The sequence below is a fragment of the Zosterops lateralis genome (assembly GCF_965231275.1).
Source record: "Zosterops lateralis genome assembly, chromosome: 4".
Classification (NCBI taxonomy): Eukaryota; Metazoa; Chordata; class Aves; order Passeriformes; family Zosteropidae; genus Zosterops; species Zosterops lateralis.
The window spans coordinates 10,069,446-10,094,208 of NC_139765.1; the positions used below are offsets into that span (position 1 = coordinate 10,069,446).

General features: G+C 39.3%; 1 protein-coding gene across 5 annotated transcripts in view; it reads right to left on the bottom strand.

Moving 5' to 3' along the window:
• PLEKHA5 (pleckstrin homology domain containing A5) overlaps positions 1-24,763 on the bottom strand; it is a 158,995-nt gene that overhangs the window by 56,751 nt on the left and 77,481 nt on the right. For all 5 annotated transcript variants that reach the window (XM_083859605.1, XM_083859604.1, XM_083859603.1 and 2 more), the window contains exons 4-6: positions 9,321-9,404; positions 8,264-8,384; positions 2,022-2,126 (exon numbers count right to left, since the gene is read on the bottom strand). In XM_083859605.1, the coding sequence (XP_083715731.1) occupies positions 2,022-2,126; positions 8,264-8,384; positions 9,321-9,404 (310 nt within the window). The remainder of the gene's footprint in view (positions 1-2,021; positions 2,127-8,263; positions 8,385-9,320; positions 9,405-24,763) is intronic.

Here is a 24,763-nt window from a genome sequence, read left to right on the forward strand (position 1 = left end):
AGCATTTAAACTGTTTCCCATGAAAACCATCTCCAACTCTGAGGTGGAATAAAGACTGGCTGAAGTGCCTGGCCCAGGAAAGTGGGTGCCCAGGCCCTCATGGTTTGCCCCACGGGTCAGTTGGCCAAGACAATTTAACAGCTCCATTAATGAGCAGCACACAGGCACAGAGCTCCCCCTCAGCAAGTCTGCACAAAGTACAAGTTATGAGGAGTGCCTCATACTCCAGGATGCTTGTGCTGTCATTCAGAGGGACCGACAGGCTGGGAAACTGGGCAGAGAAGGATCAGCAGAGGGAAATGCTCAGTCCTCCATCTGGAGAGGAATAGCCCCACACACCATCATGAGCCAGGAATGCACCTTCATGGCAAAGAAGGGCAGCACCATCCCAGACTGCATGAGCAGTGCTGCCAACAGCTGCAGGGAGGAAGGACACCCTTCCCCTCTGCTCAGCACTACAGAGGGCTGGTGCTGTGCTACTCCAGCACGGGGCTCACCAGCACAAGAGAAACGTGAACACACTGGAGGGAGCCCAGCAAAGGGCCACAGAGATGACTGAGGGACTGAAGCATCTTTCATATGAAAACAGGGGGAGAGAGCTGGGACTGTTCAGGCTGGAGAGAGAGCAGCTCAGGAGGCATCACTATAAATATCTGATAAAAGACTCTAAAGAACATGCAGCCCAACTTTTGCCAAGGACAAGAAAAGAAACCATGGGCACAAATAAACATGAAATTCTACCTGAGCAGAGGTAGAACTTTTTTTACTGTGAGAACAGTCAAATACTGTTACAAGTTGCCAGAGAGGTTGTGGTATAGCTTCATCTGTGAGGAATGTGAGGCTATCCAAAGCCCATCTGGACAAACTCCTGTCCAAGACTCTCAAGCACATGGTGTGATTTTGGGGGTGTCCTGTGTGGGACCAGGGGTTGGACTTGATCATCCTGATGTTTCCTTTCCAGCTCAGCACATGCCATGATTCTATGACCCTGCTCTGGCAGGGGAGGTTGTACTAGATTATCATGAGGTCCCTTCCAACCAAGACAACTGTGTGATTCTGTGCCCAGGAAACAGCAACAAAATCACCTTTGTGAGAATTTTTCAGCATTGAAGGAGCGTAGAGGCCACAGGATTGTCTAAACCTAGGAAAATCTTCCACTAAAAAAGACACTTCTAGATCTTATTATCTGAGTAGTTTTTAAAAACTGACTCATCACCAGCACCCAGAAATGTATGCGGGTCATTCCAGTCTATGTGAGTAGGCACAGTAAATGACAATGTAGATCAAAATCACATACACACATTTATCTCAGCTGAGTTTAAATTATGACTTCTTAAGGGTTCTTGGTAAATTTAAAAAACAGATTCTTAATATGGCCTAATGGGTTTTGTTGTTAATTTTTTATTTTTTTTTTCTGATCAAGCTGCTTTACTCTGAATTCCTGCAGACCAATAAAGTACAAGTGTAATCTGGTATTGCAGAATAGCAAATCTACAGCAGGCTAAAACAGTCCCAGAAAGCACTAAAAAGCACATACTTCAGATTGGTTTACACTCCATGGGAAAACCTGAAATAATCTCTGGTTTTAAGATGATTACCTTTGAATTAAGGAAATAGACATACCTATGTGAAATATATGAAGAAATGGCTCCACTTAATTTTTTTTTTAATTGAAAATATTGCTTTTAGAAAAAAGAAATTTATATATAATCTAACAAAAGAAACTTAACCCCCCCCAATATTCTGGGTCATGCATCTTTGTCCCATCATCTCAACACGCCTGAAATTAAATCAGCTCTGTACAACTAACATCTGATTAGATTTTTTAGAGACAATCATGTATATATAATCTACCAATGTTCTTTACTTCTCTGATGTCCAGCAAGGAGTTAATTAATTGTAGACCACAGTTTATAGCTTCATTCTGCTGTTTCTATCATTGCATTTTATAGAAGTGGTTGAATTTTGTACCACACACTAGAGGGAAAAGAAAAAGAAGGGGGTGAGGAGGGTGTGAGTACCTGTTTGTAGAGCCAGCCTCGTCTGACAACTGGTGCATTAGGATTTCTCTTTATGGAGTTGGATCTCTTTCCAAAATTATGAACCTTCTTTGAAGATCGTGATGTCTAAATTGAATTGAACACGTTAAAGAAACCATGGCATCAATCACTGTAGAAAAATCAAAACGCTTTTCTTTTCTTTAAGATCTTTTTCTTACATGTGTTCCTCTGGGGGACTGCAGAACACAAACTCTATTCTTTTTTTAGATAAATAATTATTGCAATGGTTCTGCTGGTTTCAGCATTTCTTTCTTTTCTTCTGCAGAGAATATAAAGATAAATCCCAAGACAAGTACTAAAAGATGTTTTGGGGTTTTTTTTCAAACAAGAAAAAACCCAGCCTAATACATATCTGACCTTCTTCTAAGGTAGGGAGAATGCCTACTGTGCTGTAGGAAGAGAAGTAAACCCACAGAACTATTATTAATTATGAAAAACGACATCGTCTGGGCAAGAAATTTCACTCTTTACTGCTTCCAACACTGACCTAACACTAGAAAACTTGTTCAGATTTCAGCAAGATATAATTCCTCCTTTCCTAAAATAAACTAATTTTTTATTATTCTTTCTTTGTTCTGATCTTTTGGTTGAATATTCATTATTTTATTTCCTTGCACTGAAGTCTACTTAGAAACCTTTCCATGAGACTCCAGAGCTCATATCAGCTGTTGCTTATACTTTTTACAACTCTGCAATGATCACATAAGATTAAGAGAAGTAGGAAAAACAAAGCATTTTACATTTCATCCTTTTACTTGAATAACCAAAAGAAACTGGAAAAGGCACAAAGAAACCTGCAGTGCTTTGCCAATTCACACTTCATTCTTCTCAGCCTACATTTAGAAAGTTTGTTCTGCAACTAAACGAGCTGAATATTTACTTGTGTTTAAAATTCTGTAAGAAGTGGTGCCTCAGACACCATGAGATGTGAAGAGCAAAGTACACTCCTGTGCAGAAGTAAAGTTCAAGTAAGTTTTTAAAGCTGCATTCACGTCTCTGCTTCAAACAAACTGCTTCAAATTGGATTGAGACAATATAATCCTGTGTTTCAGCTCCCCCATCTCTGCTATGAGACTGATCATGAGGTTATGCAGAATTCCAAAAGGAGGAATCTAAACCAACACTGAGGTTTTGTTGCAAATGAGGGTGTGGGGTTTCTCTACAGAAATTCTCTCAATGCACATCACAGAACTAAGCTGGGTTTTACATGTGCTTCAGAGAGAATCCACAGTAGGTTAAAAATCATAAACTGAGAACTTAATTTAAAATTATGTGCAGCTTTTGTCAATGATGCCATTAACTGAAGAATACAACACTGCTTGGCAAAAAAAATTACTAACAACATTAGAAAAACTATGTGCGCTTGCCTAGAGTCTACCACACAAAATATATTTTATATTTCTTTTTTTTGCAAGAATCATAAGGCAATATAAAAACAGAGTGCTTTTAATTTCCCTTGGAGATACAGAAATTTCACTCAGTTCTGAAAAACAAGACAGAGCAAGCAACTGAAAATCTAGTTAAGAATAAAAGTAAAAAACCTTCCACATTTGCTTTAAAAAAATTCTATCAGTGCAAAATGGACAAATATTTGTAAGAAGACAAGAGAATTATGACAGCCAGCTGTGAAAAAGGAATACATAACAAGGAACGTATAAAAATCCAGTTATGAAGTGAACTACATCTCTCTCTGTTAACCTATCACACAGAAGCTGTGCTAACACTGATCAGAAATAATTTCTAACACTCACCTACTCTGATATTAGGTATTAAAGGTTCAAAACCCCTCAAGAGTGCTCCAGAATTCCTATACTTGTAAAAATAGCTAATGCATTGAGGATGCTTCTGAAGACAACCAACCACTTATGTCAAGTCTAACAAATTCAGATAATTTAGACAGCTCTCTCTAAGGTAGGTCTGATAAAACCCCATATTGACACTAATTTCACTGAGCTAACATCAGAGTTTTAACAAGTTACATCCTACCAACTGTGAATACAAACTTCCTTCAATTAAATGCAGCATCACAAGTGCTTTCTAACTTTAGGTAACACAGAGAACACTTTAGATGACTTGTAATTATTTTGCCTGCACACTGCATAAAGAGAACAACTTCACAACAAACTCTGAACCTTAAGACAATGAGTATTTTGGGATATTGAAACACTTTGGGTGCATATATAAACTAATTATGAGTTCTCAGACTTCAGATCACCTCCTCTTCTTGTTGTGCCTGGGATCCCTGGCCAGCCTGTGCTCTCTCATGCATAACTAATTATCTCAAACTGTGTCAGGGAAAAAAAAAAAGAAAAAAAAATATACAGGAGACATTGCCCAGCTCCAGTTTCTGGAGAAGGCAAAGAGAAAGAGAGGAGAGTGAAATAATGATCCAACCACTAATCACTTGCTGGAAGGTGCAGAAGGTAACAGAGCAAGCAAACTTAGAGTCACACCTGGCACCATCTGAGTCATTCTAAGGCACAGTCCCAGTAACTCAGATGCCTCCAAAATCAGATCCTGTGGGAAGAACCCTGCACAGATCCAGCACTGAGAAAGAAGCCAGGATGTCCAGCCAGTGATATTCACTGTTTTCCAAAACTGAAAAAAACAAACACCCAGCAGGGTTTTGAACTCTGCCCAACAGAGCAGTCAGCATCTGGGGCTGCACATTTCATCACCCTGCAAGTGGCTTTTCTCTCTGCTTAGCTGGTAGAAAAATACAGATTTATGTGAGGCTTCATTCCCAGCTTCAGAACTAGCACAAAAGTCATTAATTAATACTAAATTTATTGCAAGTAAAATGGAAAAACATAGGTTGAGAACCTTGCTAAAAAGGAAATTTTCTGCATGTACACTCAGAAAGTACAAATCTGCATCTCTGTTACTTTGAACTTCTGTTTAAAAATAGGTTTCCAGTCTTCAAGGCTTATATTATCTTCCAAACCACAAAACAACGTGATGCTACTTTCTGGATTCTGTAGGCAATTTTGCTGCCTTCCAGTGCTGCAGTTTTCCTGGAGCTGAGTGGGTTTCTGCCTCAGCATTTTAGTTTGGACCAGGAGGTTGCTCTTGAAGCATATCTCCCAATCATTCACTCTTACTGTGCTTTGGTTTGCAGAATAAAGCAAACTGGATTCCATTTAAGCAGGACTAAAATACAAGATGCACAAGGAGCACTACTGGACTGGTCTGGATATACACCAAAATGAAAACACAGTACAGACATTCAGCTCTGAGCACTAATGCCCTTCACACTCCTCCTGTTCACTGTGCTGTTTGCTAATGAACCTCAGCAGTATTAATCCAAAATTTCCAGTTAACTTGGATCCTGAGCAGACCTGCATCGCTACACCTACACTAGCCACTCAAAGCTGGACTGGACTGAAATGCCTATAAACAAACTGATTAATATTTATGAGCACTGGGAAACATCCCAGCTCACCAGGAGCTCCTCAGCAGCTGTCCTGTGCTAACACTCCACACAACTTTCCATGAGAAAAGTGTTCACTTCATTCTGCTGATAATCAGGACAGCAATGAAGAGCAGCAAATCTGAACCACAGAGGGTGACTGGCAATATGACTGAGTTTACCCATTAAAAAGCAATTTATGACATACAATCCTGTTAGTCTAGGTAGTGATTTTAACAGTGGGAAGAAAAATAGGATTTAAAAAAAAGAAAAAAAAAAAAAAAAAAAAGAGAACTACAAAAACAGTTTCTAAATTCTACAGAGAGATGAAAACAAATACTTCTGTAGCAATCTGAAGCCTGTGGGTTTTCACAGCCAGGGGCCTGTGCTAGTGGCTTCATGTTTGGAAATACACTTCAAGCTAACAGGAAATAAACAGCACTTAACAGAGCTGTAATTTGTTATTTGGACCCCTCATGTATACAGAGGGAAAGGAAGATTAGAATTAAGACTTTCAGTGGGCAGAGACTGATTTTTGCCTCACCTCATATTAGCCTCTGGTCAGCAACAGCATTAGACTGCAGAGAGTCTTTCTGACACAAAACAGAAACTTCTGCAAGTTCCAGATCTATCTGGGATTAATTAACATTAATGCAAGGAAGAACTTTCTCCCTATATCCCTTAACTGTCTGAAACTTTAGTTGTCCCCCAAACTTTTTTTGCATTCCTCATTACATTCCAATATCAGGTGTGGTCATCAGTTATCTCTTAAAACAAAAACTACCTAAAAAATTGTTTACACGAAGCATTCTTCTCCTCTGTAATTAATTCTCTGGAACTTCCCTGACCAACATTTTATTCCTGTTTTATTATGCTACAATACACCAGGCTATATATATATACTATATATTACCCATGGGCCATATCTATACAGTCATCTCTAGAAAGGATTCAACTCATTATTCTTGAATAGGTGCCAGAGAAAGCAGACTGATTATTAGCTGTAGTTGTACTTTGCCAGCATTCACCTCCCCATAAACAACCCTTTTTAAATGGTGTTGCACTAATTCAGACAAATTCACATCTGAAAATTGTTGTACAGTAATTACACACACAGCCACAATAATCATATTAGTATTTTAAGTGCATTTAAATAGCAGGAACAGGAGGAATGAAAAATAGAACAGCAGTCTATTTTTTCAAAATATTATTTTCACAGGAAACTAAAGAGGCATTAATCAATGAAAGTAAAAGAAATCACAGTAACTGGGCCATAGAAATCTCGATTTCCTTCTCAAAGACTATGAAACAAATACCAGGCTAAAGGGCATTTTCAATCTCTCTTTTGAAAGAGAAGTGTGAAAAATTTTAGACACATGCTCCTAAAATTGTAATTAATTTTGCATATTTAACCTGAGATTGCTTCCTAGAAAATGGATTTTCAGAGACCTAGCTATGTAATTATTGTATTCTACATCACTGTTATGACTCTAACAAGAAATTACCTTGGGTTTTTTTGCTTGCTTGGTTGTTTTAGGGCTTGGCTGGTTTTGAGTTTATTTTTTACTGTTTTTGTTTGGGGGTTCTCTAGTTTGTTGTAATTTAAACTGGTTTTCCTGAATGGACTTAAACATGATCATATGGAAGTTGAGATGGATTTTGTTACCGTTCACAATACATCTGTGACTCTCTATTTTTCCCCCCAGCAACATTAATAGATTAAGACACTTTTCTCATTAAATAACAGTTCCTAACATAGGTCAAGGATTCTGCCTGTCTCATGAGATATTTAAAACAACAAAAAGTTTCCAAAATGCAGTTAAAGGAACCTTGCGATGTTTCTTACCACATCTTAAGTCAATTATTTCAATCCAAGTTTCTGACATTAAGGAATGTGCTCAGTTGGAACACATTCCAAAGTCTATTTTTCCCTTGCAGGCTGGATTAATCTGCTGAAAAAGCACTTCTCAGGGTTAACATTTTCAATGACTAGCTGATAGGGTTTTCCCCCCCTTGTTTAACTGTTAACCACTGGGTACAAGAGATGACAGCTCTTGTCTGTCATCACTGATCAAAGCTGTTTTCTTGGTCTCCTAGAAAACTTAAGACACTTCCTAATTTTGTAGCAAGTGCACTTCTCTCTCAGGAAAGCTGTAAATAATAATAATAAAAAAAATGCACACAATAGGCTCATCAACTTTATCTAATAAACCTAAAAGTTATTAAGAACATCTGGGCATTTATCTTAACCTCCTGAGAAACTGGGTGAATGGAGAAGTAATATATAAATTAAGGTGACCCTAAGATTCTCTTAAACATTTACCAGGAATTGTTCTAGGAACTCAAGACTTCTGCTTCTGGCCCAATGTCATCTGCTGTTTAGCACAGGGTCACTTCCTACCTCTCTCACAACTACTTCTTGCACATAATTCCAACTCTCTCTGTTTTACCTGGAGACATCTAGGCAATTGTTTGTGATGGAGCAATTTCTGCAACAATGTTGGCCCAGATGCCTCATCAGTCACTCAAGGTTTTGGTGATCACATGGATCAGAAAGGTCAATTTAAGTATGTGCAAGTCATAAGATCTGAGAGACCTGATAAAAATTACAGTCACAGTGATAATTTGTTTGAGACACTTCCATTTCCAAATTAAACCTGGAGTCGAGTGCCCTGAAAATATATATAAGCTTTGTTTCTCTTTTTCAGTGGAACACTAACATATAACACTGTCTAGTACCTCGTGGAATAGCTGAATTATTTTAGTTCTAATTTATTTGGACATAAAGACTTACTCTGCCCACAGGGCTCATTGGATGAGCAGCATAATCTGATGTCAGATTATAGTTAGTTGCTTCACATATCATGCTTACTGGTCGCTCCTTCTTTTCTTCAGATGACATTGCTGCAGCAGTCCTGAAAATAGAATATGTAATAGCACTAGAACATGCTGTGTGTGCAGACTGCTAATAAAAAAGCACCCCTAGATGTAGCCTTGTACAGCCTGTGTCCTACTTTTCCAATCTGAAAGCAATTCACACTTCATTGCAGAGTTACCTGCCCTGTGTTTTGAACTCCAATCTATTATAGATGAATTTTAAGATGTTACTTAAAAATAGAATTTCTCCATTAGTGCAAGGTGTTGGTGGGAGGGAAAAAGACAGGCATGAGCATGAGATGGAAATGGGAAGGAATGCGCTCCAAAGGCCCCATCTGCCTTTGCCTCACTTGGGTGAGAACAGGTGAAATTTGTCTAGTTCTGATGGTTTTCACTCATTGCAGCAATGGTGGTGAGCAGGACACCCAGAACCCAGACACCAATAAAATACTGAGGTCAGGTATGAGTTCCATGCAGACCTTCTTGCATTGTTGTGTGTCCTACAAAACTAATGCAAAGACAGCAAATCTGAGTTATTATCCAATGATTCTGAAAATGTCCCAACTGGCCAAGGAAATAATCAGTTGAGGAGAAACCATCAGGCAAAACATTATAGATTAACAGCTTGTGATTGTCCCTCAGTGATTATAAAATTTATTCCATTCTGGAAGTTTATTTGATTATTACAAAATATCCAGGTCGTTTACTAAAATTACAGGATAACTAAAGTGACAAGAGGAAATTCATACAGTGCATAAATGTGATGCATTTCTATCATAAAACTAATTCAAGCTATGGTTTATGTCTTAAATATAAAATATTTATCATTACTTTCAAGTAATTTAAACAAGAACTATCTACATGTAGATCTGACTTGGAAAAAATAAATATTGCCACTAGTAATCACTGAATCTGAGTTCATTATTAATGGGCTTTGAAATCTGTGTTTATAGAGAGAAACAGAAGGCACTTACTGCTCATTCACTACAAAAATACAGTTGTCCTGTGATGGCTGTCCTGTCACTGGATGTTTGCAGGTTACTTTTCGTTCATTATGACTGTGAAAGAAAGAGAAAGAAAAGTATTAGGCAAGAAGTTTTTATTTTCCAGCTCAATTATGTAAATCCTGTACATCAAACGTATCAGTTCAGTGAAAACAATTAAGAATATTTCATTATGGCATATAACAACATAAGTGTACACATTCACAAATGCACATATATATATATATACACGCAAAGAAAAAGGATAAGAACTAGTACTGAAGAATCTTCATTAATACTCTGAAAAGAGATGGATAACACTGGCACTGGGTTGGTAACCATCCTGAATTTTAAAACCAGTAAAAATTATTTTTGTTCATAGATAATTCACTTCAGCTATGATGTTATGTATTCATAAACAGGTTTTCAGCTGGGCAGGGATAAGCTGAACATGAGAATATTCAACATGAGTTGAACATGAATATATAATTGCTCTGTAAGGATAAAACACTATTGTAAAAGCAATTGTCCTAATCCTCAGGACACGAAGATACTAGTTTAAAATTTCCAATATTACAGAAATTTCCAGTATTACTCAGTGACTGGAATAAGAGTGAGGGGTTGCAATCACAGTTCTACTTTTGCAGGTGACTCTTAATTCAGAATGCTCAGAAATGCCTTCCAGGGGCTGAGCTTCACCCCCAGCAGCACAAAAATGCTCCCTTTGCATCATCTCATTCCTCTGAACTGCAGGTCCTGATAGATAGCAGTGGCTCCCATGGCTTGGAAGAAATTGCCCAAATTCCTCAGCTATCAGCTGCTGCCACACAGGAAAGAAATGTCTGGACTTGAGTCCTCCAGCCCCTGAAGGGAAGGAAGAGAAGGGGAGGGCTGGTTCTGGGCTTCCCAGGTCAGGAAAGACAAGGAGCTGCTGGAGAAGGTTCAGTGCAGGGCTGATGAGGGGACTGGAGCATCTCTCCTGTGGGGAAAGGATGAGGAGGCTGGGCCTGTTTATCCTGGAGAAAAGATGGTTGAGAGGGGATCTTATCAATGCCCGCAGATATCTGAAAGGTGGGGGCCAAGGGCAGGGGCCAGGCTCTCTGTGAATGTGCCCAGCACCAGGGCAAGGGGCACAAACACAGCCAGTGCCACTGAGTACGAGGGAAAAGTTCTGTGAGAGTGACTGAGCCCTGCAACTGCCCAGAGAGGCTGTGGAGCCTCCTCTGGAGAGATTCAAAACCTGCCTGGTCACCCCCCTGTGTCACCTGCTCTAGGTGAGCCTGCCTTAGCAGAGGGGATGGACTGGATAACCTCCAGAGGCACTTCATCCTCAACACCTCCTTCTTTTACTGCCTATTCATTTAACCATCTGAACTTTCTAAACTATGAAGCACAGCTCATCTCACACGTCACACTTTCCATCCTTCCTGCTTCATAAAAACAACCTCAATTTAACAAGACTGTCTTAATATTCTCTACTTTTAAAATAAAATTCTTTGGATCATAACAGTTTGCAATTATAGAGCATTATTGATTGAAAGTTGCCTCCGAAAAAAAGCCTAATAAAAAACCCACACTACTCTCATGGTGAATGAATGGATAAGCCTTCACAAAAACCTAGAGTGCAAGATTAGAAAGACAGCCCAATGCTTTACACTTCCTCAGCTCGGATTTTAGAAACCTACTAATGCCTAAATGGAGAGACTATGTTACAGAGCTTAACTGATGAGCTGGCAATTGCCAGTGCTTTATCTTCCTACTAAATTCAGCAGATTTCTAAGTTTAGCCCCTGAAGAAGCTGTTGTTGCAGAAATGTATCACTTACAATGAGGAGACAGGGAAGAGACACTCTGAGGACAGTCTGTGCCATTCCTAATTGCCCTGGTCATACAATGCCTCTCAAGGAAAGTGGCCCAAATTAAAGAGAATTCAGATACAAAACATTCCTGAGAGAGCATCCAGGTTTCTTTGGTTGGGGAGTTCTTTTCTTTTGTGAGTCCTCTTTTTCTTCCCTTCCAAAATCTTTTTTTTTTTCCCTCTGACATTTCAAAAACTCTCACACCAAAGTGAAAAAATAACCCAATAAACCCAACTATGGAGATGAGCTGGCCAAAATACTTTTCCAAAATGTTGCCTTCTTGCTCTCATTAAACCTTGACAGGTCACAGTCATCTGTCATCCATAAATGTGGAAATAAGTGGATCAGAACTTCTGCTCAGTGACCAGAAATACTCAGGTCCACCTGAGAGGAGGCAGATCCTGTGTTTTGGGTGAGTGCACCTCACTGGTGATACAGCAAGAGGCCCCACTCAAGGACTGCAGTGGGGAAACCACACAAAACCAGGAGGGAAAGAAGGGAGAGGGTGGAAAAGCGAGAGAGGAGAGCAGAGAAGTAACATTGGAGAACAGTTTGCTTCACATTTGAGTCACATATCAAGTTAGCATTCCAAAAAACACCAAAAAAACCCTTGAACAAAACACAGTTTTCCTCACTAGCCACAGAGATGTTGAGATGTAAAGGAGGTAGCTGAGATTACATAAAAAAGGCAGAAAATATATCCCAGACATGAACCATGCTCCTGTGGATTGTACAGTGCCTGCCCTCTAGACCTGCAGAGTCACTTCCTTCTAAAAGGACAAGGCAAAGGGAAAACAGGCTTTTCTTTCCCTTCAGCTCAGAAACAAATGGAATCTCATGGGTGAACACTGGAAATTCAGCTTGTGCAACTAAGAGTGATGACTGTAAATATGTCTACCTGGATGAATAGATTTTAAATACTTCCATTTGAAAACTTTTTCATTACTCATCTCATTCTGGCATTTTTTGGCAGTAATTTAGCTGGTATTTTGACAAGGCACCTCAAAATACTTGCACAAGGTGTAGTGAAGCTTGATAATTATTGTCATAACCCTCCCACATAACAGTAGGTTAAGGCATTTGTTTTAAACTCCACTTTGCAGAGCACAAAGAGTTTTATTCAAACCAAGCTACAGTTTGAGATTCACAGTCTTCAACATCCAATTTAGACAGTTGTTCAGTTACCCATAAATTTCTGGGTACATACGTACACTTAGAATTTCATTTATTATATTACAATAATCTATACATCATCAACAAATCTCAGGGGAAATAAAGCAAAAACCCTGTTGTTTTTTTTTTTTACTGACAACTCTGATTTTAATTTTATACCAAGTCCAATGTGTAATTCAGAGTTCAACTCTGCATATTTATGCATCTGTACTTTTATATGTGGTAAGAAAGTGATTCATTTTGACACAGCCAGCTAGAAGCCAGCGTGTTGCTTTTTACTTATGCAGAGATACAGCCTCTTCCTTCTCCTTCCAGCTTTTCCCATGTTTTCAGAAGACAGGATTACTATACACAAAGTCTTCTGCACTTATACTAAAGGCCATAACTGGCCCTTACTATTTTAAGATCCATATTAACAGCATATTAAACACTAGAGACAAAGACCAGAAAAAAATTCCCTTTTTATTTCTTTACTATTCAAGAGCATATTTTTCCAGACTTGGTATGTGGCACAAACTATTCCTCATTAATAGTTGCTACTGGAATACGCTGGGCTCCAGAAATCTACATTAAGATGACTTGAAAGAAGCATTTTAATACAAAATAAAGCACAGTTCTTGCATGTACCAAGATAATATTCTGTGCTTGGTAACAGTAGTGGTTTTATACCTACCATAAAAGAATCAAAGGCAAACCAGACCAACAATAAGCACGAAAATACACAACCCTAACCACACCAAAATAGCCTCACATGGGTGGAAGATCCATTTTTAGATATTTCAGTGCAAGATGACTGATACCAACCTAACAGCACCAACTGAAACTGACCCCTTTTCTGCAGAATTTTCAAACTTCTCCAGTTCAACCCTTTCCTCTGAAAACTGCAAGCTTTGGCATAATTTATAAGGTAGCTTAGTTCTGGCACATGGACAAGCCCTCAGAGCAAAAGGATTTATCCTGTTCAGGTTAGAAATGACAGCAACCTTGAATCTGACTCATGTTATTTGCCTTCTTATCTATTCTCTTTCTCCTTTCTGTCCTTTGAGACTCTTTAATCTCTTTAGAAGGTAGGATTATTTTACTTATTTTCTAGACATGTTCAAAAAAAATCTTGTTGTGTAGTTTTAATCTACTCACTAAATGTACAGTCAACAGCATTTTATTTTTTGTTTTGTTTAATGTGATCCAAAGACTACGAGGAAAAAAAAAGCCCTCAAATATATAATTCAGAGACATTATTCTATTTGTAAACAGCAACTAAGCATATCATTCCAGGTGCAGAGCTTGCCAACAGAAGTCCTACACAAGCAGGTTTCTTTGTTTTCATTCTATCTTGTGTTTTCAGGACTGCTGACCTAAAATGCTGCATTACCAATGTTTTGTTCTGACATACATTACAGAAGTCAGCCAAATCAAAACTCAGATCAGTTTTACCATTTTGAAATCGCTATCCTCTTTGTCAGTATATTGCATAGGAAATTAACTCAGATAACTGCAGCTGGAGTGGAAAAGGAGATATGTAATTCAGTCGTACAGGATGATGCACACAGTTGAAATGAAGGGTTAGGCTCTTTTTCCTCTGGAACAGAGCAGTTCACTCAAAAGCAGCAAAGATCAAAGTACCAGGGTGGAAACAGTTGGTTTGGGGTCTCTCCATTAAATGATTTGGTTGAGCTCCCTGTCCCCTTAAAAAAAAAGGAGCTGGGCCAGAACTCCTAAAGACACATCTGGTTTTCTCCCACTCAAATTAAAGCTAGATGCCACTTCAAAGCTTCTCTCATGCCCTTTCTTTGTAGCCTTTATTTATGTGTTCCTCAGTGCTAAGGCCTTCTCATTTGCTTATTGTCAATGTGGCCATCAAAGCAAAAGCTGAATACAAACAAGATCACAAACCAGGACACAACTTTTTGGAGGCCTCCACATTTTTAATTTAGAAACGCTGTTCCTTTTGACAAATGAGCACTGAAGAACACATTTCAGAAGAATCCTACACCACATATCTGCTTCCTAACATTTATTCTGTGTCTTAAGATCTACAGACTGGTAACCTAATCTCTATTATGGATACCCACGATTTCTGTATATCACAAATATACTCAGAGATATTTCTTATGAGAAGCAGTTTTATGAATTTATCATGACAAAATACTTTAAAAGACGACAAATAAGGTAAGAAGACCAAGATTACCAGAGCAATAAAGTCATTCTCTCTGCATTAATGCTGAATTTTTGCACTGATGTATAAAGGTAAGGTTCAACTGGAAACAAACTTAAGACAAACCTAAGTCTAGGCAATTTTGTTTGGTTCCTTGAATCCCTTCATTCTTCACCTGGGCAGGGGGGTGGGGGATGAATCACATCAGCCATTTATACCATGTGTGCTTGCTTTGTAACAAAAGAATGTCTCATTTCCAATAGCAATAAATGCAGTTACAGTTACCTAACGAAGAGTTGTCTGAACTTGGAAAAAAGTTTAAGTAAATGCAGTCCCTACACGACTGCAAGCAAGGATGTGGTCTGTGGCTATACTGACACTTCTATTTTACTAACTCTGTAATGCCACATCTTACAGCAAACAGCAAATGCAAGCACTTTTTTGCCAGCGCTGTCATACCCTAGAATTACGAGCCTTTTTTCAATTAAGGTTTTTAAACAACAAGTTTGGAAACGGGGCTGCCCGGCTCCACAGGGAAACATCTGAGTATGGTAACTTAACATCAGGGAGCCCCAGCAAAAGGGGAGGGGGTAAGGAGACAGCCAGTCCCAAAGTGCTGACAGACCTGTAACACATCCCATACGCCGCTAAGAACAAAGTGTTTCTGACCCTTTGTGTGTGCACACGCCTGGGAAGGTGCAGACAAAATTCGACTCATTTTCTTGGCAGACAATGTAACACCTAAACCGTAGTTACTGCTGCCACCAATTCTCTGAGCTGCTCCGAGTTTATTTTTTTCAGGCAATCTGCCAGTTCTGTAGACTTTCCTTTTAAGTCCTCCTCAGTTACAGCTATAGAAGCTTTGGTATCTTTGCTGCTGCTGTAGTGAAAAGCATCTGGACATTTCTGCACAAATGACTGTACTCCAGCTTTTCATTTATTTTTATTGTCCAAAAGATTAAGCACTGCTGCCCCAAAATTATAAACGGTCCTCTCAATGGGACCATTCTAAACTAACATTCATATTTCAGTGAAAATATTCACATGAAAAAAGCCTTTTCTCACTTGGGCAGATATGATTAACATGCCTTCATGACGTATTTCCAACGTAAAACTAAGTTTACGTAAACAAGGACAAACATTAAAAAAAAAACCTCTTTCAAAACGCTATGATGAAATACTTGCTCAAATAGCATGAGAAGGTTTTAGTACAGGACTCCTCTTTCTAATCAAATCATTGTCAGAAAAAGTTATTGTTTCCAGGGTTCCCAGAACTTTATGGGAGGTGTCTCTCATTCTGTAGGTGACATATGGGAATTTGTAAAATACTGAGACTCAGTATGGGCCACAAAGCCATTGTGGTAATTTGTGAGATGTACTTGCCATGTGTCATCAATTCATGTAACATTTCTTTACATTTTAAGCCCTGGGCACAGAATCTAATACAGTACTTTAATAGTAGCACTGCAGATGAATGTTTTAAGTTCTCTAAGTATTGCTCTGCAGTAAAAATGACTAACACACTGCCTGCTATCTGAGGTAAGTTTAGGAGAACAGTGAAGTGGGTGTCAGAAGGCAAGAACTGCCTTTAAGCCTCAGACTTGAAATCCAAGGACCCTTCAATGGTTAACTACTTGGAGATTTTCCAAGAACTAGGGTAACATGACAATTCTGAAGTGAAACCCCACAATGTGGTTTCTAAAGAGAAACAGAAGCAGCATCATTCAGCAGGTGGTTTGTGGACCAGAAGCACCATTGGATTCTCCAAACTGGCTGCTGCCTCTTCCTGTGGGTCAGACCACTGATTATCATCTTTGAGAGGTCATAGAGAGGTACCTGAGGACTGGAAGGAAGCAAATGTCACCCTCCTCTGCTCAGCCCTGCTGAGGCCACACCTGGAGTGCCATGCCCAGTTCTGAGCTGCTTGGGACAAAAGAGACAGGGAGCTCCTGGAGTGGATCCAGTGAGGCTTCGGAGATGGTGGAGCATCTCTCTTTAGGAGGAAAGGCTGAGGGAGCTGGGGCTGTTCAGCCCTGAGAAGGGGCCCCATCCCTGCCTGTCCCTGTCCTAGGGAGGGCTCAGGGCAGGGACTCAGCAATGGTGGGACAAGAAGAACGGGCAGGAACTGGTGCCCAGGTTCCACCTGGCCATGAGGAAGAACTTCCTCCCTGGGCACTGTGCAGACCAAGCACTGAACAGATGCCCAGAGAGGGCAATCTCCCTCACTGGAGATATTCCAGCACTGTCTGGACACAGTCCTGTGCCATGTGTCCTGGGATGACTCTGCCCAAGGTGGGAGCTGGGACCAGATGACCACTGTGGGTCCTTCCAGGCTGATCCAGGCTGGCATCCTGTGAAGTCTGACAGCAGATGTCTGACCAGCTCATATTCTCCAAAATCTTGTTTCCCTGCTGCAGGAGGGACACTTGCAGCCTCTCCTGAAGAGGTAGAGAGGGTAGAACTAGTTAAAGCTAACTTGTAGAGAGGGCCACAAAAAACCATATTCAATTAAAAAGAAAAAAAAAAAAAAAAAAAAAAAAAAAAAAAAAGGAAAAAAAAAATCTAACCTACCAAAAAAACCCCAAACCTCCCAAACAAACAAACTTTCCCCCAAACAAAAACCCCCATGTTCCAAAGAAAACGCTGTCTTTGCTGCTGGAGTTAAGACCACTCAGATTAGCACACTGATAAACTGGGACATTTCATTAACATGGGTTAATTAAAAAACTACTAACTGGTATTTTCTTACACATACAATATTTGGGATTTCCAGAACAAGAAATAAACTTGACTTTACAAGAGACAAATGAACATTTTTTGCATGAGCACAACTGTAGAACACTACCAGATGAAACTCAACACACCAAGTAAATTAGGGGTAATTCAGTTTTCTCTTAGTCACTTCCTCTACAACCACAGGCATCGAATTTGGTAAAAACTTTTAGCAAATGCTTTTATAAGCTACATACCAACTTTTACTGTTTTCAAAGCTCACTAGACGGAAAATTATCTCCACCACACACCACTAAGCTCAGTTAGGCAAGCCTTGGCCTTCCTGATTTCTTAGAAGTCTGAGATGTGCTCCTGAGCAAGGGTTAGAAATAGAGGTAGCAATTCAAAAGGCAGTTCTGACTTGTGCTTACATTTCACTGTATGAAAATTAGAGATATTTTACAGAAGAAAGCAACTTTAATAGCAATTCCTCTTAGCAATTTTAACATGTTTTTCAGTAATTATATTTTGAAAAAAAATGCTGAAGATACTTATAAGAAAAGTGAATGCAGACAATTTAAGCAGTTTAATACCTAGCAATGTGAAAACAGTTGTGCATTTGTTCAGCAAACTCCTCCTACAGAACTGCAAAAAAGTAAAGTTCCTGAATGTATTGAGTTACAATAAAAAAATCCAATAGATACATAAATATAGAAGAATATGTATCACTTCGGTGAATTACTACCTCAAATTCAACTGCAGAATTTCAACAGACATTTGGTAAAACCACAGTGTTGCTTTGCAAATCTCTTTAAGCACACTGGGATCAAAAAACCAATATTCATTAACAGAAGTAGTTAAATACCTTATTTATCTCCAGTCTTCTACCTTTGCTGACATTTTTATCTTTCTCTAATCAGGTAGTATTTATCAATTTATCATTTCTCAGGTTTGTTTGCCCCTCTTTTTTTTTTTTTTTGTATGAATGGTGGGTTGCTTTGTTTTTTTGCACTTGGTGTTTTCTTAAGATTGTGTAAATCACACCAATCCTTTAATCATCTTGGCCAAGGTTACACAGAAGTGTAACAACATGACACTGTCTCCAGACATCTACACAACTTCCATTTCTTGATCTCTTCAGGTACCTGGGAGTTGGCACAGTCACCACACAATCACACCTCTGGTAAACAGCCATCTTTATTAAATAAATCACATTTCTACTAGTAACTCAGCAGAAGTTTTAAAAGAAAACCATGTTTATCAAGCACTTGTATCAGAATACATATCAGGTCATAACTAGACCCTTCATAAGTCTGCTGAGAGAGAAAAATGGTCTGGCAAACTTCTGCTAAGTCACTGTCCTCTGGGAAATGATTAGAAATCTTTCTTTTAACAATCTGACAGAAGGGAGTAGCTGAAATGTTGGTGCACCCACTTATCTACCAGTTGTAATTGTGGTACCCATTCAGACACATCCTGCATCTCAAGCTGTCTGTCCCAATAGATCCTATTTTGCAAGAAATAAGCACCAAGACTGAAATTTATAAAAAATAATTACTTTATAAATGAACAGTCACGACTAAGGCTTTAATCACTGGCCTTCTTAAAGCCATTGTGAGGATTTAATTGAATAATCTTGGTGGTCCAGCAATAGAGCATATGCAAATATGTGCAGCAGACCCAAGAGGATAATTAATTGTAGCTTACACCATGTGTGGGCCTGCATTCATCTCAGACAAAAGAGTACAAACTCTATTAAAAATATTCATTGCCTGTGACGTAAAGTTCAAGCACAGAGACACAGAGGGTACAAAGTGTGGCACTGAACTGGAACACTGAACGTGTCACTTGTCATCTCCAAGGTCCAAGGGCACAGCTGAGCTTCGCTCAGCTCTCCTTTCTTTCAGTTCATTTGGGTGCAGCTTGAGGAGCTGATAATTTCAGAAAAAACAATAAATTATTGTCTTAGAAGAATAGCAGCAAATTGTTCTACAAGTCTTCAAAAAGATTAGAACATCAGCGATGTATTAAGTTGGTTTGGGATTTGTTTGACATCACAAGTAGATCAGAAATTATCTCAGGATTTCCTCTGAACTCTCACATCCTTTAAAACTGACTCTACACTGTTTTCTTGAAACATCCACACCTAATGTTCATTTGCTCCTGAATCAGACTAACAATCCTGGTGGAGATATAATGTATTTTATTTTATAGCTGTGGACATCAATCAGGCTTGTGGGGAAACTTTGAGAAGCAATCTAACTGCAGAGGTGACATATCCCCTCTTTTCTTTCATTTTAAATTCACCATTGCCTATTATTTATCTTGTTAACTTCAAGTATTTATAAAAAGCAGGCAGGTCTCAAAGCTTCAGCAAATACTGCTTTTCAGGAAAAGCATCCTTTCACTATCCACAGCAAAATATCAAAGAGCATCATACTTTGATATGGTGCTCTCACAACTTCATATTAAAACATCAACACAAGTCCTTATCAGGAAGATAATGTCAGCCCAGATGGATCCACCCGATCTACAGTGATGGCTCACTGCTGCTGTGCGGAGTTTAGCTCTGGTTGTCAGAGTTAAGTGAGTGTCTGCATTAATTGTTGGTGCTAATGCTTGTCAGCAATTAGCAAAACCACCCCTTTGCAGCCCTCAATTCCATGCTCTTAATGCTATTAATCTACAGCATCAACTCCTTGCTTTGATGCGTATGATCAAAGAGCAATGGAAACCCAGAGTTTTATGCAACAAGAAAAGGGCTGAGAAATGTGACACAGACACAAGCAGAACCAAATTACACCTGAAACTGGAGAGTAGTGCCCTCCCTCTGTTACCAGACCCAAAATGGAGCAATTACCCAACAGTATCCTGTGCTGCATCCAAAGCAGCACAGCCTGCAGGCTGAGGGAGGTGATTCTGCCCCTCTGCTCTGCCACCAAGCTGGTCAGAGGGATGGAATATCTCCAATAAGGAAAGGCTGGGAGAATTGGGATTGTTCAGCCTGGAGAAGGGAAGGCGTTGGGTGACCCAACTGAGGTTGGTCACCTTTCCTTCAGTGCCTGAAGGGAACTACGAGTGAGATGGACACAGACATTCCCAAGGGCCTGGAGTGACAGGGTTAAGGGAGAATGGCCTCAAAATGACAGAGAGTGGGCTTAGATTGGATATTAGGAAGAAATTCTTCCTTGTGAGGGTGATGAGGCTCTGGCACAGGTAACTCAGAGCAGCTGTGGGCTGCCCCATCTCATCCACAGCCAGATTTGATGGAGCTCTGGGTAACCTGGTCAACTGGAAGCTGTCTCTGCCCATGGCATGGGGCTGGAATTAGATGATCTTTAAGGACCTTCCAACCCAAACCATTCTGTGGTTTTATGGTTCTACAATCCAGATGCACTGGTCCTAAAAAAAATGTCCAAGTTTAGGCAGCAAGTCAGATTCATACCAACAAATGCAAAAAACCCCAAATAACAAACCATCTTTAGTTTGCTTTCTCTTGGACTGTTATTATATGCATTATTAGAACTGGCAAGAGCCTCTTTCTGATAATTCAGAACACACAGGAAAAAGTTAGTTATATTATAGTAGTGTTAATCAAATGGTGCTAATACTTAAGATTCCTATCTGTGCAGAATTCCTTCACATCACTCAAACATCTTCCCCCAAATTATCTCAAAAATACCAACTTAAAAAAACCCCAAAAAACCCATACTAAAGAAAAGCAGTTAAAAGGATACTCCCATATACAAAATATCCACAATAAAGGTTATTTTGATTAAATTAATTGATATTTAGAACCAGTCTATGTAACAAATATCAAAAGAAGCAAGTCAACCTGAATACATTAAAAGATTAAATCCTATTTCTTTAAGTAATGTTTTATTTCTTCCCATCTCAATGCCAAGTTTCCTATAAAATAAATGAAAACCACAATTTAGACAGATGGCTGAAGAGCCACCAACACCAATACTCACTATAAGGTGAGGAAACAGAGCAGATGAAGGGTAACATTTTCTCCCTAATTAAACTAATTTGGCCTTTTTAAATGAAGAAAAAGAATCTGTATAATGGGTAAGTATTATCATTAATATACTACACTAAAATAACCCCCAGATTTGCTTTTTAGAATGTGCTTCGTATATATGATCAGGTGTTTTAAAAGGTGACTTGGCCAAAATAAGTACCACAAGAAAAACAGCATTTAGGTAGCAGGATATAACATCATTCCATTTACCAGATGAAATTTTAGAACCCCATCTGATCAAGAGTTTACGTCTGCCACCCACGGCTTATATGCAGACTGTCAATCACTTTGATGCCTCTTGGTCTCATAGAATCAAACCGTTGGCTCCAGAAGTTCAGAAATTTCCATTTGACAAAAGTATTTCTTGGCTCTCTCCCCTTGTATTTTCACATCTCTGATTTCAACACCTACACAGATTGATCTGCATTATCCTTTTACTTCGTAAGAGCAGAGGAACAACTGCAGTTTATTTACAAAGTGAACTGTCAGCACATTTGACAGCTCTGCAGGAAAAATACCCAGCAAAAAACCCATTATAATTCAGTAGTCCCCGAGTTTTACATCCTGACTCTCACAACTGTATCCTTATCTCACAAAGCAACGGAAGTAACAATTAATATTTATTAAAGACTTTTGCTGACCCAGCAACAGAGGCTGCTCCAGCAAAGGGCACACCAGGTCGTTCCTTCTAAGGTTAAACTGCAGCAGCAGAGAAAACTACAGGACAACACCTCTTGAACAGACCCGATGCTTCTAATGACCTTGCCAGCCTTTTCTTCCACTAAATTCATACCTCAGTCAGAGCCAGAATCTGGGAGCTGTTTTTCTTTCTCAGGTGTTTTTTGCAAGCTCAGAGTACAGTGAAGTGACATGGAACTGGCTTTTCTGGCAACAGCTGACTATTGTGTAAGAACATCTTCAGCCTCAAGCAGGCAAAAGTGATGTTTTTAATGTGAGAGCAGTTCATCTGTACCTGATGCTTCTAAGCGTCTAACTATATGGCAATGAAAAATATGCTGGTGAAGACTCAGTTCATTGAGAAACATTATGCGAAGTGAAAATCAGTTTATTTCATTTGTGTGTCACCCTGAATTTTCTTGCTTTTGAGTCTTTGAATCTTTGCAGTGAAGATTCTCATGCAGCTTGATGTAAACTATAGGTATTTTTAGAACTTATCTGTGTGCGTACATATTTCTTCTCTGAGAGGAGAAATATGATTGATGGTGATGTTCATCAATGAGGTCAGAGGGGTGGCAACCTGTGAAGCCAATCCTCTGCCCTCTGACCAAAATGTATTTAAGATGGAGTCAGAAAATAAAGACAGAGCTTTCCTTGTCTGACTTTCTGCTGCCTGCTTCATCCTTTGTGTGTCGTGAACAGCGACAAGGGGTCAGGGACAGAAGAACACTGGGATGGCAAACATCACACTCAATGTCATTCATTTAATGTGATTTTAAAATAGCAAAGAAAACCCCAGAGAAAACCACTCTATGTACTGGGTGGGAACATTATTTTTTATCGACTTCTTTAGGAACTTGTTTAAGTTTTTCTTATGTTGAATCTGCCTTTGGAAACACTTTTAAAGAACTAGTAAAATCATATCCAAAGAAGTCAAATTTACTGCTGTTTACCATATGGAGTATTACTCAATTCTCCTCTTACCAGTAGAAAACATGAACATAAGGAAGAGATTTGCAAGGCAGGCATATTCATATGAAACCCAGAAGTGAAAACTCCATCCCTCATTTCTTTTTTTCTTTCTGGATTACACACTGTATCAGGAAAGCAGATTTTAGGCTACATTTCAAGACTGTAAAACAGAGGATTTGTAAAGAAATACGTTTTTACAGTATCTCTCACCTTAAAGACTCTTTGCAGAATCAGCAACTTTAGAGATGTTCCAGGTTTACAAAGTGCTTTGCAGAATTTTTACAGATCTCCAGCTACTCAACACAGTTCTACTTGGTTTGTACCTTCTGCCATCCAATTGTTTCTAAATGGTTTTCTTCTGGTGTGTCAAATCTCCTTGCATTTTTTATGGGGATCCAGCCTCTATGTGGGTGAACTCTCTTTCCTAACTCCACAGGATGGCAAGTTTTGAGATGTAGTTATGGCCAGCAGGTCTGGAGTAGCAAATACCTTACAATTGACACAACGAAGTAAAAAAAACCAGGACCCCTGGTCATTCCTGTCTGAAAACAACAGTATTTATTTGTTTCTTTGCTTTAAACCCGGATTCCTGGCGCCCACTGAAGCTCCAGACACCAGGCAGCTCATGCTGCGTTAAACAGGAGTTAAACAGACTCTGTTTAACTCATTTCCAGCCTGTTTCTGTGCATCCTGCTCTGAAGGTGGCAATGAAATCTCTAGAATAGGCTATTGGCTAGAGCTGTATGGACAATGTTACTCTTTAGTGGTGGACATCACAATAAAAGAGTCACTTGAACACAGAGCCTTTGACGGTATTTTTAAATATTATTCTCCTCCTACACCATTTGGATCTCCTAAAACAATGAATTTTAACAGTGGAAGGCTGGGAGGGGGAAAAAAAACCCCATTAGTTCACCAGCAATTTCTCATTCCACATGAAGAATGGGGACTAAAGTCAGTTTTGCATGTTGAAAACAAACTGTCACTTGAATAACTCCTTCATGGAGTAGGAATTTAGAGAGCTTGACCCCACTGCTGCCTTGGGCTGGGAGGTTTCCCCATGCCTGCTGACTACATGGTGCGCTAACACCCAACACTCCTGATCCATGACTGCCTCAGGCAGGGACTCTGAGGATGCTCTGCCAATGACAAGTCAGCAAAAAACATTTGCCATGGCCTCCTCCCTCCTCATGCCCTTTTCCTGGAGATAATTAAGGCAAACCACCCAAACCAAACAATTCAGCCTATTTCACGCATTTTAAAGGCACAAAAAATGCACAAGCCAAAATGCATATTGGTCAAACAACTTCAGATAAAATTTATTTTCATTTTTGCTTGGAGAGCTCCAACCCTGAATAGACTGGCATTGCCCCATAACTGAAGTTTTTAACGATTTAATGCCAAGCTGAAAGCTTGATTTCATAGTATGTATGTTGTAAAAGCAAACAGAGTATTCACAAAATAAGCATTTTGCAAAAATGAACATTCTAGAAAGTGAAAACAGACTGATGTATGAGGCAAATAAAATGTTAAGGTCAAGTAATAAATTCATTAGCTTTTCATACCCAAAAGCAAGTATGAACAAGCAATAGCGCCTTGCCATGAATGCTGTTCATATTTTTCCTCATTAGGCAGAAGGTATTTTGAGGTAAAGAATTTGTTCCGTGATCATGGCTCTAAACTACTTCACTGCTCAGGTGAAATCAGAAACTTGTCCCTTCATCTCTCCACCTCCCAGAACAAACACCACACTTCAAGCTTTTGAAAATTTTTGTCTGCATGACAGCTTCCACTTGTTTTCTGCAAAAAATTTGCTCCTATGTCTAGGTAAGGGAAACTTCAGATCCCACTGATTGGTCCCA